The sequence below is a fragment of the Camellia sinensis genome, chromosome 8 (genome assembly GCF_055761805.1).
Source record: "Camellia sinensis isolate YWXY chromosome 8, ASM5576180v1, whole genome shotgun sequence".
NCBI classification, from domain to species: domain Eukaryota; kingdom Viridiplantae; phylum Streptophyta; class Magnoliopsida; order Ericales; family Theaceae; genus Camellia; species Camellia sinensis.
This window is the reverse complement of record NC_138968.1, coordinates 74,377,604-74,393,727: the sequence shown is the minus strand read 5'-3', so window position 1 is coordinate 74,393,727 and position 16,124 is coordinate 74,377,604. Positions and strand designations below refer to the sequence as shown.

Sequence of the window (16,124 nt, the reverse complement as noted above, 5' to 3'; positions counted from 1 at the left end):
ATCGTCGAGCCACACAAAATTGTGGTGTAGCTTTGAAGGCAGATACCATAAGTTATGCTAGTCGAAAAGACAAGAATCCTCGTGTGGGGTCTGTATACTATTATGGACAATTGACAGATATTGTTGAGATTCGATATTCCAATGAGAAGAAACATGTGTTGTTTAAGTGTGATTGGATTGACAACATTCACAGAAAGAAAGAAGATGTCTTCAATTTCACGTTGGTGAACTTCAATCATTTGTTGTACCGAGATGATCGAATTACCAATGAACCTTTCATCTTGGCGTCCCAAGCAGAGCAAGTTTGGTATGTTGCAGACCCGTTACAACCAGACTGGCAAGTCGTGGTGAAGATGTCTCAAAGAGGTTTATTTGATATGAGTTCGACTGATCCACAAATCGTGCCATACATGAGCCAACAATTGGAAGAAAATATAATGCTTCGTGATGAAGAAGTTGGTTGGGTGAGGGAAGCCGCAGAAGAGGAAACAGTTGATGTTCAAATAGGCTGATAGTGGTGGAAACATTAGTAATTCAATTAAGGCCAAGGTTGTAGTTAATCATCAATTTCTGAATTTACTTTGTCTTTGTAATTGTATTAGTTCAATTAATGTCATATTATAGTTGACAACAAACCATTGTCTATGTTTCTAATGTCAATTAATGTTATATTGCTTGCAGATTATTATGGGAAGGAAGAGGAAGCCTGATCATCCCCGGCGCATGATGTCTGATGTGCTACATAACAGGACATCAGTAGCACCACCATCAGAGAAGGCATCACATCGGCCACTATCGGAGGGGCCTTTAGTGGCACCACAGCAGCTACCATGTACTCAGCCTCCACGCCTACCATCGGTGCGTCCACCATTAGTGCCACCACAGCAGCTATCATCATCAGCTTATGAGCCATCCGCAGGTATATAAATTTGCTTTGATTTGTATGAAAATTATTTAAACATACATTTATTTATGCTCGTTATATATAACTTGTTTAGTCTCATTGTATTTTGTAGACCCTTCGACTTCTTCACAGCCCACCTCAGGTTTATTTGATATGATTTGTATTCACATTATTTAAATTTGCATTTGTTTATTACCATTGCATATTGTTTATTGTTATTGTATCTCACAGGTCATGTTAGTTCTTCATCAACCTCGACTAGGCGTGGTAGAGGATGTGCCAAGGGCATTAAAGAGTGGGGTACTGGTAAAAAGCTAGACATACAATTTGATGGAAATTACTGCCCAATAGGGGATAACGTGGCTAAGTTAACTACTCAACTTGGCATTATTGTGCGGAATGGTAACATTGTTCCTCTTACTTTTCTTGACTGGAACAATGTGCTTGATGATATTATTGATGCTATTTGGAAGGATGTGAAGGTAAAAGTATATTTTTGTCGACAAATTCGAATTCCAAAATTGTGTTATTATTATTTAAACTTTGAAATTATGTTTTATAGGACAATTTGAATATATGTCCAGAGGAGTACAAGCCAATCTGCATGAAAAACTGCAACAGCATATGGAAGGATCACAAGAACAAGCTTAAGGCTAAATATTTCAAGCCTAGAAGTTCTGATCCTAATCTGAAGGATGATGGTCCTATACACATTGTGCCAAGCCAATGGGAAGAACTTGTGGAGTATTGGCGTACTTCCGATGCTGAGGTATACAAATAAGTTATATTTATGATATGTAAACATACAAATCATATTTACATACTCACATTTGTCGAACCTGTTATAGAAAATTGCAAGTAGGAACGCTAAAAATCGACAAGCTCATGGCATAGCTCATACCACAGGGCGTACTACTTTCTCTCAGATACGGCATGAGGTTTACATTTTATTGTTTTATTTTTGTATATAAATAAACATTGTATATTTACAAATTATTTAGATTCCAATTTTCATATTTCTAAAAAAATGCAGATGACCAGTAAGGGGGAGTCTACTGATAAGATGAATGTTTGGCTTATGACACGTAGAGTAGATCACCCAGAGGTTATTCAGACCTTGGTAGTTTCCAAACACCTTTGATTGTATTTAAAGTTTATTTTTTGTGTGTCAACCATCTTAATTTGGCATATACTTGTATGTCTTATTCAATACAGGATGAGTTTAATCGTCAACTCTCTATGCTACCTGAGGATAGTCGGACTTTGGAGGCTAGGAATGCCATTTTCCATGAGTTGATAGGTCATGACGGACATGGATATTGTCGCACATACGGGAGAATTGTGCCTCGGAGAGCGGTGTATAAAGATGGTGCTAGGCCATCACAATCAACACCCCAGCCATCGACTATTGATCAGATCACGCAGAAGGTTCGTGCAGAGCTAAGGGATGAGTTGAGGGAGGAGCTGCGAGCAGAGTTCTCTACACATTTACAGCAGATGAGAGCTGAGATGATGGCCTTAGTGTCACAAGGGGCAAGTGTGGATCCCAACAGACAGGTTCGATATAAATTAAATTGTTTGATAGTTCAATTTTCACACAAGATTATGTATAAAATTCGAATATGATTAACACATTATGTATTGACTATCATAGGTTCCTGATGCATCGAGTGGCCACCGGGCATTTAGGGAATCTGCAGAAGACGAGAATCCATATACACCACCACCAGAAGACCAGGTATAAAATGTATCTTTGCATTCTAAGCTAAAATGTATCTTTGCATAATTTAGACATTCTAAGTTAAAGCGAGACTTGTGGGAGAAAACGGGGCTCGAATCGGGTTCCCGGTTTGGGAGTTAGAGCCGGATTTCACTTTAGGCAAACTAGTTCCTTAAGAAACTTGAATTCGAGGAGTTAACGCCCCAAAATCACCAAACGGCGTCGGTTTAGCATGAAACTTAGCACACACGACCGCCTAGGCACGAGAGACTTATGGGAGAAGACGGGGCTCGAATCGGGTTCCCGGTTTGGGAGTTTGAGCCGGATTTCACTTTAGGCAAACTACTTCCTCAAGAAACTTGAATTCGAGGAGTTAACGCCCCAAAATCACCAAACGGCATCGGTTTAGCACGAAACTTGGCACACACGACCGCCTAGGCACGCGAGACTTGTGGGAGAAGACGGGGCTCGAATCGAGTTCCCGGTTTCGGAGTTAGAGCCGGATTTCACTTTAGGCAAACTAGTTCCTTAAGAAACTTCAATTTGAGGAGTCAACGCCCCAAAATCACCAAACGGCATCGGTTTAGCACGAAACATGGCACACACGACCGCCTAGGCACGAGAGACTTGTGGGAGAAGACGGGGCTCGAATCGGGTTCCTGGTTTGGGAGTTAGAGCCAGATTTCACTTTAGGCAAACTAGTTCCTCAAGAAACTTGAATTCGAGGAGTTAACGCCCCAAAATCACCAAACGGCGTCGGTTTAGCACAAAACTTGGCACACACGACCGCTTAGGCACGCGAGACTTGTGGGAGAAGACGGGGCTCGAATCGGGTTCTCGGTTTGGGAGTTAGAGCCAGATTTCACTTTAGGCAAACTTTTTCCTTAAGAAACTTGAATTCGAGGAGTTAACGCCCCAAAATCACCAAACGGCGTCGGTTTAGCACGAAACTTGGCACACACGACCGCCTAGGCACGAGAGACTTGTGCGAGAAGATGGGGCTCAAATCGGGTTCCCGGTTTGGGAGTTTGAGCCGGATTTCACTTTAGGCAAACTAGTTCCTCATGAAACTTGAATTCGAGGAGTTAACGCCCCAAAATCACCAAACGGCGTCGGTTTAGCACGAAACTTGGCACACACGACCGCCTAGACACGAGAGACTTGTGGGAGAAGACGGGGCTCGAGTCGGGTTCCCGGTTTGGGAGTTAGAGCCGGATTTCACTTTAGGCAAACTAGTTCCTTAAGAAACTTGAATTCGAGGAGTTAACGCCCCAAAATCACCAAACGGCGTCGGTTTAGCACGAAACTTGGCACACACGACCGCCTAGGCACGAGAGACTTGTGGGAGAAGACGGGGCTCAAATCGGGTTCCCGGTTTGGGAGTTTGAGCCGGATTTCACTTTAGGCAAACTAGTTCCTCAAGGAACTTGAATTCGAGGAGTTAACGCCCCAAATCACCAAACAGCGTCGGTTTACCACGAAACATGGCACACACGACCGTCTAGGCACGCGAGACTTGTGGGAGAAGACGGGGATCGAATCGGGTTCCCTGTTTGGGAGTTTGAGCCGGATTTCACTTTAGGCAAACTAGTTCCTCAAGAAACTTGAATTCGAGGAGTTAACGCCCCAAAATCACCAAACGGTGTCGGTTTAGTACGAAACTTGGCACACACGACCGCCTAGGTACGCGAGACTTGTGGGAGAAGACGGGGCTCGAATCGGGTTCCCAGTTTGGGAGTTAGATCCGGATTTCACTTTAGGCAAACTAGTTCCTTAAGAAACTTGAATTCGAGGAGTTAACGCCCCAAAATCACCAAATGGCGTCGGTTTAGCATGAAACTTGGCACACACGACCGCCTAGGCACGAGAGACTTGTGGGAGAAGACGGGGCTCGAATCGGGTTCCCGGTTTGGGAGTTTGAGTCGGATTTCACTTTAGGCAAACTAGTTCCTTAAGAAACTTGAATTCGAGGAGTTAACACCCCAAAATCACCAAACGGCGTCGGTTTAGCACGAAACCTGGCACACACGACCGCCTAGGCACGAGAGACTTCTGGGAGAAGATGGGGCTCGAATCGGGTTCCCGGTTTGGGAGTTTGAGCCGGATTTCACTTTAGGCAAACTAGTTTCTCTAGTCAAAATTATTTACTAAACTATCTTTCTAATTATATGGTAGTTAATTTTTTTATATTTTTCTGTAATTAAAATATTACCACCATTATATTGTTATTAATTATTTTTATTTTTTTTTTCAGATATTTCCCGAGTAGCAGTTTGCTTCGTGTGGAATGTGGGCGCGTAAAGATTATGACCAACTTCTGTTTTTGTAACTCACGAAAGAATCAAGACGAAAACTTTTGGTTTTGATTTTGATTTATGTTATTTAAATTTGTGACCAACATTATGTATGTTTTATGTGACCAACATTAGGAATTTTTATCATTTGCCAACTTTTGTTTATGTATGGATTTATATTATTATGTCATTTTTTGATTTTTTTTTAGCTATTTTTCACTTGCCAACATTAGTTATTTTATTTATATATTTATATTATTATATCATTTGCCAACATTACAGGTTATTTTTATATTTTAAATAATTGTAAAACAGGGGTTTTTTTTTAAAATTTTTTTTTGAGATGGCAGAACACCCCGTCGCAAAAAAAAAAAAAAAAAAAAAAAAAAAAAAAATTGTGCCAGGCTTTTTTGCGACGGCAGCCATACCGTCGCAAAAGGTGTGGAATTTATTTGAGAAACAAGGCTTTAGCGACGGTGAGATTGCCGTCGCCAATAGTCATTAACGCCACATTTTTTGCGACGGCATTTTTTGCGACAGAATTTTGCCGTCGGCAAAATCTATTTAGCGACGGAAAGCTTGTGTCGTCGCAAAAAAGCCCAGATCTTCATCCACTATCGGTGACAGAAATTTGCCGTCGCAAAAAAGAAATATTCCCGTCGCAAAAACAATGGCGACGGCAAGTGCCGTCGCTAAAGGTCTTTTGCAACCCCCCTTGTTGCGACCCCCACTTGCTGTCGCAAAAAAAAAATTTACCGTCGCAAATAGCTTTTGAGACGGCGTTTTGCCGTCGCAAAAAACCATTTTTTTTGTAGTGAAAGTACATTGAAAATATTTATTAATTTCAATAAAAATATATTGAATTAAATGGACTTATTGAGGTTTTTTTTTTTTTTTTGGGTGCTACACTTTAAATAAACTATATATAATAAGTACAATTCTTAAAAGTTGGAAAAAAGATTAAGCTGAAAGATAAACTTTACAATGGTAAATCAATTAGAGTTCCTATGAGGGCATTTGTCATGCACAAGATTTGGACTACAATGGAAGCACGATAATGAAAGAGTTGGAAGTGAAAAAATAACTCTGACAACATCACCTATTTATAGATGTTGAATGCATCTATTCCCAAAGGTTAAGATCATTCGAACATGTGCATTCATTCACATTGTTATGTCCTTAGGATTTGAATTTGAATCAATTCTAACATCTTCATCTTGTGCGGGAAGGTTCTCCAACCAAAGCAAGGTTTGATTAGGTGTGAGAGAGTCCACCGAATTATAGTGTGATCATACCTTCATCTCCCACTTGATCACACTATAATAATGAGACAGAACTTGAGTTGGACATGTTTACCTTGGTACTAGAATTTTGCCTCATGCCAAACATGATGACTTAGGTGATAACCAAGTGATACGTCGCTAATGTGAACATAAGTGGTACTTCAGTTCACATAGGGGGCAGGAAATATGAATGAGTATAACATATTTTGAAAATTTTACAAGTTGAAGTTATCTAAGGTAATTGAATGAAGGGATACTCGAGGTATTTCCACCAAGATAAACAACCAGGTTGTTAGATTTGGGAGGGTGAAGTCTTGCCAGAAGACAGTTAGTACATATGATGAAACAACACTTGTAAAATTTTGATAAGAATTGTTTATAAATTCAACTGAGATAATTAACATGAGTTGCTATATGAGATAAGTCAATCCGAGATTATTGTAATGTACTGTACCCGAAGTGTTGTTATCCGAGATAATTAATCAGTTCTAAAGTATGAAAAAAAAAAATACATAAGCAAGGCATAAACAAAAGGTAGTAAGCATACAAAAGCATACAAGAATAGACACAGATATGTATGACAGCGCAAAAAAGGAACTTGTCCAAGAACAGTGAAGAAAGACAGAAATGAAACGAAAGAACTTACAGAGTAAAGCCGAGAAGTAGACACCGGGATAGAGTTCACCAGAGTCAGACAGTGATGATGACTGGTACCAAACAGTGAAAGGCTCGCCGGAGGTGATGAACAAACGGTTGTAGTGAGCTTGAAGAAACGACAATGGAGGTTTGAGAGAAATTTCACAGAGATGAGTTAATAAAGACTGAGTTAGTGATTTCAAAGCGATACTTGGTGAAATCTTCACAAAATATTGATGAGATAAAGGTATCTGAGATAACACTTGCACTCGAGATGACATGATCCGAGATGTTGACTTGTTCCTTATATTGATCTCGGACAAAGTCTTGGCCTTCTTGATAGACCTTGGCATATGTTCCTTGCTGGTTAGCGCCTTAACTAGTTTCTTCTCAACTTCGACAACTTTCTTTTCAGCGACCTTAGCAATGGCCTTAGCTTTGGCAGTAGCAACTTCGTCCTTTCACTTCATGTGCTTCTCTTCCGAGATGTTGAGTTGCTGGAGGCATGAGATATTGGATTGACTATAAGGAGATGGAGTGGATTGCATAGTTATGACATTAGATATGTCAGCAAGAAGGTCTTCTACGACAAGCGTTCGGTGAGACATGTCGTCATTGGTTACGGTGATGGTTACTCATTAGTATGCAACAGATAGAGCGATTGAAGGTTTGTCAAGGTCGTAGGCTAGGAGCTTAGGACCTTGGTGTTTCCTGATCCTAGTTCTGACAGTGGGATTATTGCTATTTCAGCATTTGCACTACCATTGAGATGATGGGTTGTTGCATGAAGCAGTTGATGAATTGCTTGGTTGGTAGTCTGGTTCAGCTGGTAGAGTTTGAACCTTGGGCACGAACGGAGTATTCATAGAAATGAAAGCTTCAAGAACAACAATGATGATTTGCAGAGGCAAGAATAGATAGTTTGGGGACACAGATAGAGACGAAATAGGAAAGGTTTTGTTGGAATTGGAAGAAGATAGCAAAAAGTTATGATTTTGAGTCCTTGGGAAACGTGTCGGTGCTGACGTTAGGTGGCGGGGGACAGAACCAAAACGAAAGCAAGATAATGGAAGAGTTGGAAGTGAAAAAATAACTCTGACAACATCACCTATTTATAGATGTTGAATGCATCTATTCCTAAAGGTTAAGATCATTCGAACATGTGCCTTCATTCACATTGTTATGTCCTTTAGGATTTGAATTTGAATCAATTCTAACATCTTCATCTTGTGCGGGAAGGTTCTCCAACCAAAGCAAGGTTTGATTAGGTGTGAGAGAGTCCACCAAATTATGGTGTGATCATCTTTCATACCTTCATAGACAAGAGAGTGGGACTCTTAATTTTTTTTGATAAACCAAGTGAAAAAGAAATCAAAACAATATGATTTCTCATAGTAGATGAGGAAAAAAAATGAAATAATCTTACATTTTTAACATTTTATTTGGATAAATTAGTAAATAAATAAATTCATTTGTCATTTTCTTTTTTAGTATTTTGTATTTAGATGAGTAATTTAAGTATTTTAAATATATGTTTATATATACAACAACTTTTTTGTTTTTCACCAATTTTGGTGAGAACAATAAGTTTTAAGAGAATTACTTTTCTTATTGTTTCTCCTTAATTCTTATTTCTAATCTTTTCGAATTTAAACCAGTGTTGAGAATTATCTTTTTCTTCATTTTTTATTTACCAAACTTTTCAATCCAAACGAGCTGTAAATGATAATGACACTAGTTACAATCACAAATGAACATTGTAATATGACAAAATGACCTCGACAAAGACAACTAAAGTCTACAGTGCTGCCCCTCTAAAAAAAAGAGTCTATAGTGCTTCAATATTCATTGTAAGAGCATCTCCAACAACCTAGCTATTTCGACATTTTTGCTATCTAGAAGGCATCAACACTGAAGAAAAAAAAAAAAAAAAAACAGTACATTTTTTTTTTTTGATCGGTAAAGAAAATCTTTATTAATGAAAACATACAAGGTATGATAGATTACATCAATAAAGAGGAGCTTGGGCTAAAACAAAGCTCCAAGCACCAGTTGGTGAGGAACTAACAAAAAAGAGAGCAAAAGATGCTGCCACAACAAGAGAGAAAGATGGAAAAAAAAAAACACAAAAACTAGATAGAAGCAGTAGAGCTCCCAACAGCATAACAGCACACACTTCCTGATTTGCCTCAAAATAAAATGAAAACTAGCATTCAGCCCATTCAACTCGCAGACCTGCAAACAGCCCAATAAACGACTTAACACATCAAAATGCAGCCCATTCAAATAGCAGACCAGCATACAACCAGAGCATACCAACATAGCAGCAACCAGACCAATACAACAAAGCTACATAGCAGCAGACCATATAGTCCTCAACATCAGTTGCAGTCCACCAAAAACACCCATCAATTGCAGTCCACCAAAAAACACCCAACAGAAAACCATTGCAAATGTTGCCATGATCTCCATTCAAATAAACCAAACATAAACAACAATCAATGGCTGCAATTGTATATCTGCAATTTATTACCAGTAACCAACCAATTAATCACCATGATCACCAAGATAATACTAATCAAACCACAAATTAGTCACCAAGACTAAGCAGCCACAGAACTTCACAGCAGAAAACCAAAATCTGATGTGCTAATATGCAGATAATCACTAAGTAATCAATCAATGATAACTCCTCAACTTTATACACCAGAACCGGATGTGCCGATAACCTGTTGTGCTGCAAAAAGCTGCCAAAATTCCATTTCTATATTGCCTTACATTTCTATAAGCCACCAGTGAAAGCTGCTGCTGAAACTCCTAAGCCAAGCACCTTCTAACCTGGTGCAGATTATGCACCAGATCATGGACAGAGTAATTCAAAGCTGGTACAGAGGACTTAACCCACAAGGCAATTCGTACCTTAATGGTTTCACACAGAACTACAAAATTAGGCTCCACCCCATTAAACACACAGTCATTCTTCTGTTTCCATATGGACCAGAAAATAGCATATGGGATTACACTCCACAATTTCTTTTCAAGTTGCCTCATTCTATATCCAGACCACAACTGAAGGATACTCTATATTGAACCTGGTGAAGCCCATTGCAACCCCTACCATCTGACAAAGTAAGACCAGATCAGCCACACAAAAAGGCAGTGAAGTAACACATGGTTAATAGTTTCCTCCACTTCTTTGCAGAACACACAACAGACATCAACATTGGCATTTAGGATACCAATCCTACGCAGGTAACTAGCAAACTTGATTATATCCCTCCAAACCAACCAACCAAAGAATTATGCTCTTGGTGGTGCAGGAGCCTTCCACAAAGATCTAGAAATCAAACAAGTAGAACCAAAACCCAGTTCAAACCACTGGTAGGCAGATGAGACACTGAGGCAACCAGATATATCTGCATTCCAAGACAAACAATCAGCAACATTAGCTCTGAGCAAATGGGTACTGCTGAGATGCACTAGCAATCTACTCAACTCCTCTTCCTCCCAAGCAAAGAGGGGCCTCCTAAAATTAAACACCCAATTCCCATTTGCATCTCTATTGTTGTGAAACATGAATACAGACCCTACTTTATCAACTGATAGAGAGTAGAGTCTAGGAAACTCATCTCTAAAACATACACCCTCTAACCAACAGTCAAACCAAAATTTAATTCTTCTACCATCCCTAACCTTGACCACAGCATTACTCCTAAAAAATTGCAGAAGATCTGCCCTAGAAGCCACAGTGTGAATTATGTCAGCCCAAGTCTTGGACAACCTGCTAGCCCTCTCAATTGAAGGAAACCATGCCCAAACTCCTTTCAAAGGGAATTCTCTTCAGCACCAAACCTCCACTACCACTTCAGTAAAAGGCATACATTCATAATTCTGATTCTTTTAACACCCAGTCCTCCTATGTTTTTACTTTTAGAGACATCCTCCCATTTAACCAAATGCACTTTCCTCCTCAAATCTGAGCCATCCCAAAGAAAAGCAGATTGAATATTTTCCATATTTTTTGCTACCATCTCAGGCATCTTGAAGATTGAAGATAAAAAATTGTTAAGCTAGCAAGGACAGACTTAATCAAGGTCAGCCGACCTGTAAAGGATAGATATCTTCTCTTCCAAGAAACAAGTCTTTGCTTACACTTATCAATCACTGATAGCCAAGTTCTACTACTTCTTGGGCTGGCCCCTAATGGCAGCCCCAAGTATTTGATGGGCAATTTCTAATATTTACGATTTCAACCTTATTGCAAAAAAACAGTACATTACCACTAGTTACTTTGGCTAAGTGTTACAATATCTCTAGAAATTTAAGATTTACTAAGCAATCACACTTATTATTATTATTATTATTATTATTATTATTATTATTATTATTATTATTATTATTATTATTATTATTATTATTATTATTATTTCTTCCTTACTCTTTTGTACTTTATAATTTAAATTAAAAAATAAATAATGAATGAGTATTTAAAGGTTGACTAAGACTCATCAAGTAGATGTTGTTATGAGGGTTTGGTGATTTTTGACGGATTAGGTAAGTGATTTCTAGCTATTCACTCCAGATCTTTTTTAGTCAATCTTCACTGTGTTAAAAAATTAAAACTAAATTCTCTGTTTGTGTACTCAACAACAAAAACAGAACAAATAAATAAATAAATGAAAAGAAAGATTTTCTAGAATCTGTTTAATCACATAAACAAAAAAGAAATTGGAAATAGAGTAAAAGGAAGGAAACAAAATAAGAACAGGAAAATATTTACATAAACTATTTTCTAAGAATGGTCAAGTTCAGCGTTTTACACTGTCTCCTTAACATAGATTCGTCATCTCTAGGGTGCTCACAGATTATGGATGTCTATCTCTCATGATGAAATGATCTACAACAAACAGTAGCAGCACTACAAACTGTTCACACAACGAACACACTATGTGTATATATTCTATCTCCAGGAAAAGAAAAAAAAAATATGTAGGTACTTTTAGTAAATGAAGAACGAAAATCTGATTGTAAAATCCAATTGAGGGATTGGCTATTTATAGATACAGAAGGTGGTTGTTTGGGTGAAGAATACATAGGTATGAACCTGTTCAGGTTGAAGCTATAGGTATGGTACCTGTACAAAAAGGAGTGAAGAGGTGAAAAGGCCTAACCACTAGAATTTGAATTTTTCAAACCGAAATTTGAATTCAAAGGGTCAGAATTTATTTTCTAAAAAATAAATAAATAAATAAATAAATTTCAAATGTTTTTAGCCCAAAAAGATTAGTATTGGGATGGACAAGCCCAACCCAACCTCGCACCTCGCACCACGCACCCGCGCCCAAGCCCAGCCCGCCCGCCCGCCCGACCGAACGCGGGCAGCAGCGCGCACGCGTGTGTGTTTGTTTTGGGTCTAATGGGTCTAGCCCACTTTGCCCATAACCTCCTCCTCTTCAAAACTTGAGTGCCCCTTGGGGCCTATCCCAAGGTCAAATCTCAAGGCTTATAAACTCATACAATGTTAGCCTAGCCAACCAATGTGGGACAAGTTTTCATTCCTTTAATTTGGGAAATCCGCCAAAACACCATTTCCGTGGAGCTTACTTTGGCATCAATTTCCCATTCATCTGATAATGATTTTCAATAACCAAAAATACTATGTGAATTACAACGCGACATAGAGCGTGTTACCACCAATACCTATCATAACTGATACTTGGGTCCTATTTATATTGTTGCCTAAAGTTGACCAAAAATTCTGGTTCTGTGTAGAATTTTCTTAACCATTTCTAGCAATTCCCCACATGAATGGAATTTGATCACAACGAAATGCAACAACATGCAAAATTGTTGAGAGAATATACAATGAAATCAACCTGGATCAGGATGGATAGCTTTCGGCTTTGAACCCTCCCTAGTGATAACCTATCAGATTTACCAGCTAACTAATGGACTTGATGCCTCGAATTATTCAGCTGTTTCTGTAAGCCAAGACAATAGATTTCACACAGAATATCCTCTAACACATTGTGGTTCTCACGGTTGTGTTCATTTTGTCCTTGAATGCTCCTGGTCATGAGTGCTTCTAGAGAGTTTAGCCTCTTCATTCTCATAGAACCGGGCCCAGTTCGACACTCATATAGGTGATTCTTATTGTGAGTATCTCTTATACTCGTCTTAATTTTTATGCTTAAATCAAGATATAAGTAATCATTAAAAGTAACGCTTATCCTTAAACCCCTGCATACAACACATGTTGCCAATATCACTCTCACCATAGGAATAAGTAGGGAATTTTAATCCATTGGTGATTTCTGGTGAGCCACACATAACTTAGTTGTCCCTTTGAACTTAGTTCTTGGGATCTCCAGTCATTTAAGTATGGTTACTATTAGGATGACTCTTATGTAATACGCTTTAATCCCATTCCTTTTGATGAACTATACACTTGCACTTTTGCCAAACATTTCGTTAACGGATCCGCAATATTCTCTTTAGACTTTATATAATCTATTGAGATTATTCCACTTGAGAGCAATTGCCTTACGGTATTATGTCAACGATGAATATGTCATGACTTACCATTATACGTATGACTTTATGCCCTGCCTATTACAGATTGACTATCACAATGAACACAAATAGCTAGCATAAGTTTTGGCCACATTGGAATGTCTTCTAAGAAGCAGTGAATCCATTATGCTTCTTCTCATGCTTTGTCTAAAGTAATGAACTCAGATTCCATTGTGGATCGTGCAATGCATGTTTGTTTCATAGATTTTGAAGAAACAGCAGCACCGCCCAGAATAAAGACATATCCACTGGTGGATTGTGAATCTTTAGTATCGGATATCCAATTGGCATCACAATGACCTTCAAGTACTGTAGGATATCGAGTAAAGTTCAAACCATGATCACGGGTAAATCTTAGATATCTACGAACCCGAATGATCATTTTTCAATGGTTTTCTCTGGGGTTACTAGTATACCTACTCAATATACTGACAGCATAAGCTATATTAGGATGCGTGCGATTCATTAGGTACATTAGGCTTCTAATGATTTGGGAGTATTTTAACTGAGACATCGCATCACCTTTATTTTTCGATAAATAAAGACTGATGTATACGGGTGTTCTTGCTACATTCATATCATTCTTGATATATTTACCAAAAATTTTCTTAACATAATGAGATTGAGATAATACATATCCATCAGATGTTTTAGTAACTTTCATTCTTAATATAACACTTACGACCCCCATATCTTTCATATCAAATCTTTTGTTCAACATTTGCTTGGTTGATTTGATCATGTTTTGACTAGATTGGAAATAGAGTAGAAGGAAGGAAACAAAATAAGAACAGAAAAATATTTACAAAAACTATTTTCCGAGAATGATCAAGTCCAATGTTTTACATTGTCTCCTTAAGACAGATTCATCCTCTCTAGGGTGCTCACAGATTATGGACATCTATCTCCCAGGGTGAAATGATCTACAATGAACAGTAGTAGCACTACAAACTGTTCGCACAACGAACACACTCTGTGTATATAGTCTCTCTTAAGGAAAAGAAATGTAGAAATATGCAAGAACTTATAGTAAATGAAGAATGAAAATCTGATTGAAAAATCCAAATGAGGGACTAGCTATTTATAGATACAGAAGGTATGAACCCGTTCAAGTTGAAGCTACAGGTATGATACCTGTACAAAAAGGACTAAAGAGGTGCAAAGGCCTAACCGTCATAATTTAAATTTTCGAAACCGAAATTTGAATTCAAAGGGTCAGAATTTATTTTCCAAAAGTAAAAAATAAATTTCAAAAGTTTTTCACCCAAAAAGTTTAGTATTGGGCCGAATAAGCCCAACCCAACCTCACACCATGCACCCGCGCCCAAGCCTAGCTCGCCCGACTGACCGAACGGCAGCTTACGCGTGTGTTTGTTTTGGGTCTAATGGGTCTAGCCCACTTTCTCCATAACCTCCCCTTTTTCAAAACTTGAGTGCCCAATAGGGCCTATCCTTAGGTCCAATCTTAAGACTTATAAACCCATACAATGTTATCCTAGCCAACCAATGCGGGACAAGCTTTTCTTCCTTCAATTTGGAAAACCCATCAAAACACCATTTCCATGGAGCTTAGTTTGGCGTCAATTTCCCATTCACCTGATAATGGTTTTGAATAACTAAATATACTATGTGAATCATAACACAGCATAGAATCCGTGACCACCAATACCCGCCATAACCGGTACCTAGGTCCTATTTATATTGTAGCCTAAAGTTGACTAAAAATTCTGGTTATGTGCAAAATTTTCTTAACTATTTCTAACAATCTTGTCACTCGGGGGGAGCAGGAGCCAATTGATGCATCATCTTTGTCGACGTTGACCAATCTTTCCTTCCACTTTCCCTGACTGATCCAGTTCTCCACTTACCATTTTTCTCCCTTTTCTTTTCCCCTATTTTTCCTTTCGGTAGTGTTCTTAGGTGTTGCAGATCTGAACTCTCTCACTTTTTTTTTTTTTTTTACAACAGGCCCTAGTTTCCTTTTTTCCTGTCCTTGTATTACCGACTCGCCCCTTGGCCTCTGATGGTATTTTTGGCTTGTTTTTGTAGGGAGATTTTTGGGTGCGTTTGCCACTGGTTATCTTATTTATTTATGTTGGCTGTTTTTCTTACACTAGCTCCTTGTGTCTGTTAGTTTTTTTCTCTAGCTTTTGTGAGTTAGGCTTCTTTCTTTGTTTGTGTCGAATTCGACTTTTCAATTGGTTAAAATATTATTTTTGTTTCGCTAATATTGTTGGAAGGATAATGCTATGATCATATGTAAGTTATGACATTTATAAATTTAATTACTATAAATGTCATAACTCAATTCTGTAAGAGTTATAATTATTTAAAAAAATGAGTTATACCTAAACGTCACATAAGGTATAATCAAACAACTTTTAAATCATAACTAAAATAAAATCATAACTAATGTCACAATGTGTCATAACTAACAATACAATTAAAGATACTAATCGTAACTAAAGATACAACTTAAAGAGGATTTGTACAAAAAAAATTCATTGTTGAAAATGCTCAAATTGAATAAGTAATTTATGACGTAACATGGAAGGACAAGTAAATTGGTACCCTTTTAACATTATAGCATTTTCACAGTAGCAAGAAATTAAATTGGTTATAAGCTCATAAAATGATACCAAATATTTACAGAATACCTATTTCAAACCACAATCAAGCCTTTGGCCGAGTTCAAGAGAAGAATTTGATATTTG

At 38.1% G+C, this 16,124-nt stretch overlaps 2 protein-coding genes across 2 annotated transcripts; both read left to right on the top strand.

Moving 5' to 3' along the window:
- Positions 1 to 686: 686 nt before the first annotated feature.
- On the top strand, positions 687 to 1,852 carry LOC145796598 (uncharacterized). The gene is made up of 4 exons (XM_082881807.1): positions 687 to 919; positions 1,017 to 1,046; positions 1,136 to 1,386; positions 1,467 to 1,852. Exons 1-4 carry the CDS (start codon positions 688 to 690, stop codon positions 1,683 to 1,685), a joined length of 732 nt encoding a protein of 243 aa, XP_082737933.1. The 5' UTR covers position 687; the 3' UTR covers positions 1,686 to 1,852.
- Positions 1,853 to 1,999: 147 nt separating this feature from the next.
- LOC145796597 (uncharacterized) lies at positions 2,000 to 5,261 on the top strand. Its single transcript, XM_082881806.1, has 3 exons — positions 2,000 to 2,461; positions 2,559 to 2,642; positions 4,879 to 5,261. Exons 1-3 carry the CDS (start codon positions 2,102 to 2,104, stop codon positions 4,891 to 4,893), a joined length of 459 nt encoding a protein of 152 aa, XP_082737932.1. The 5' UTR covers positions 2,000 to 2,101; the 3' UTR covers positions 4,894 to 5,261.
- Positions 5,262 to 16,124: the final 10,863 nt, after the last annotated feature.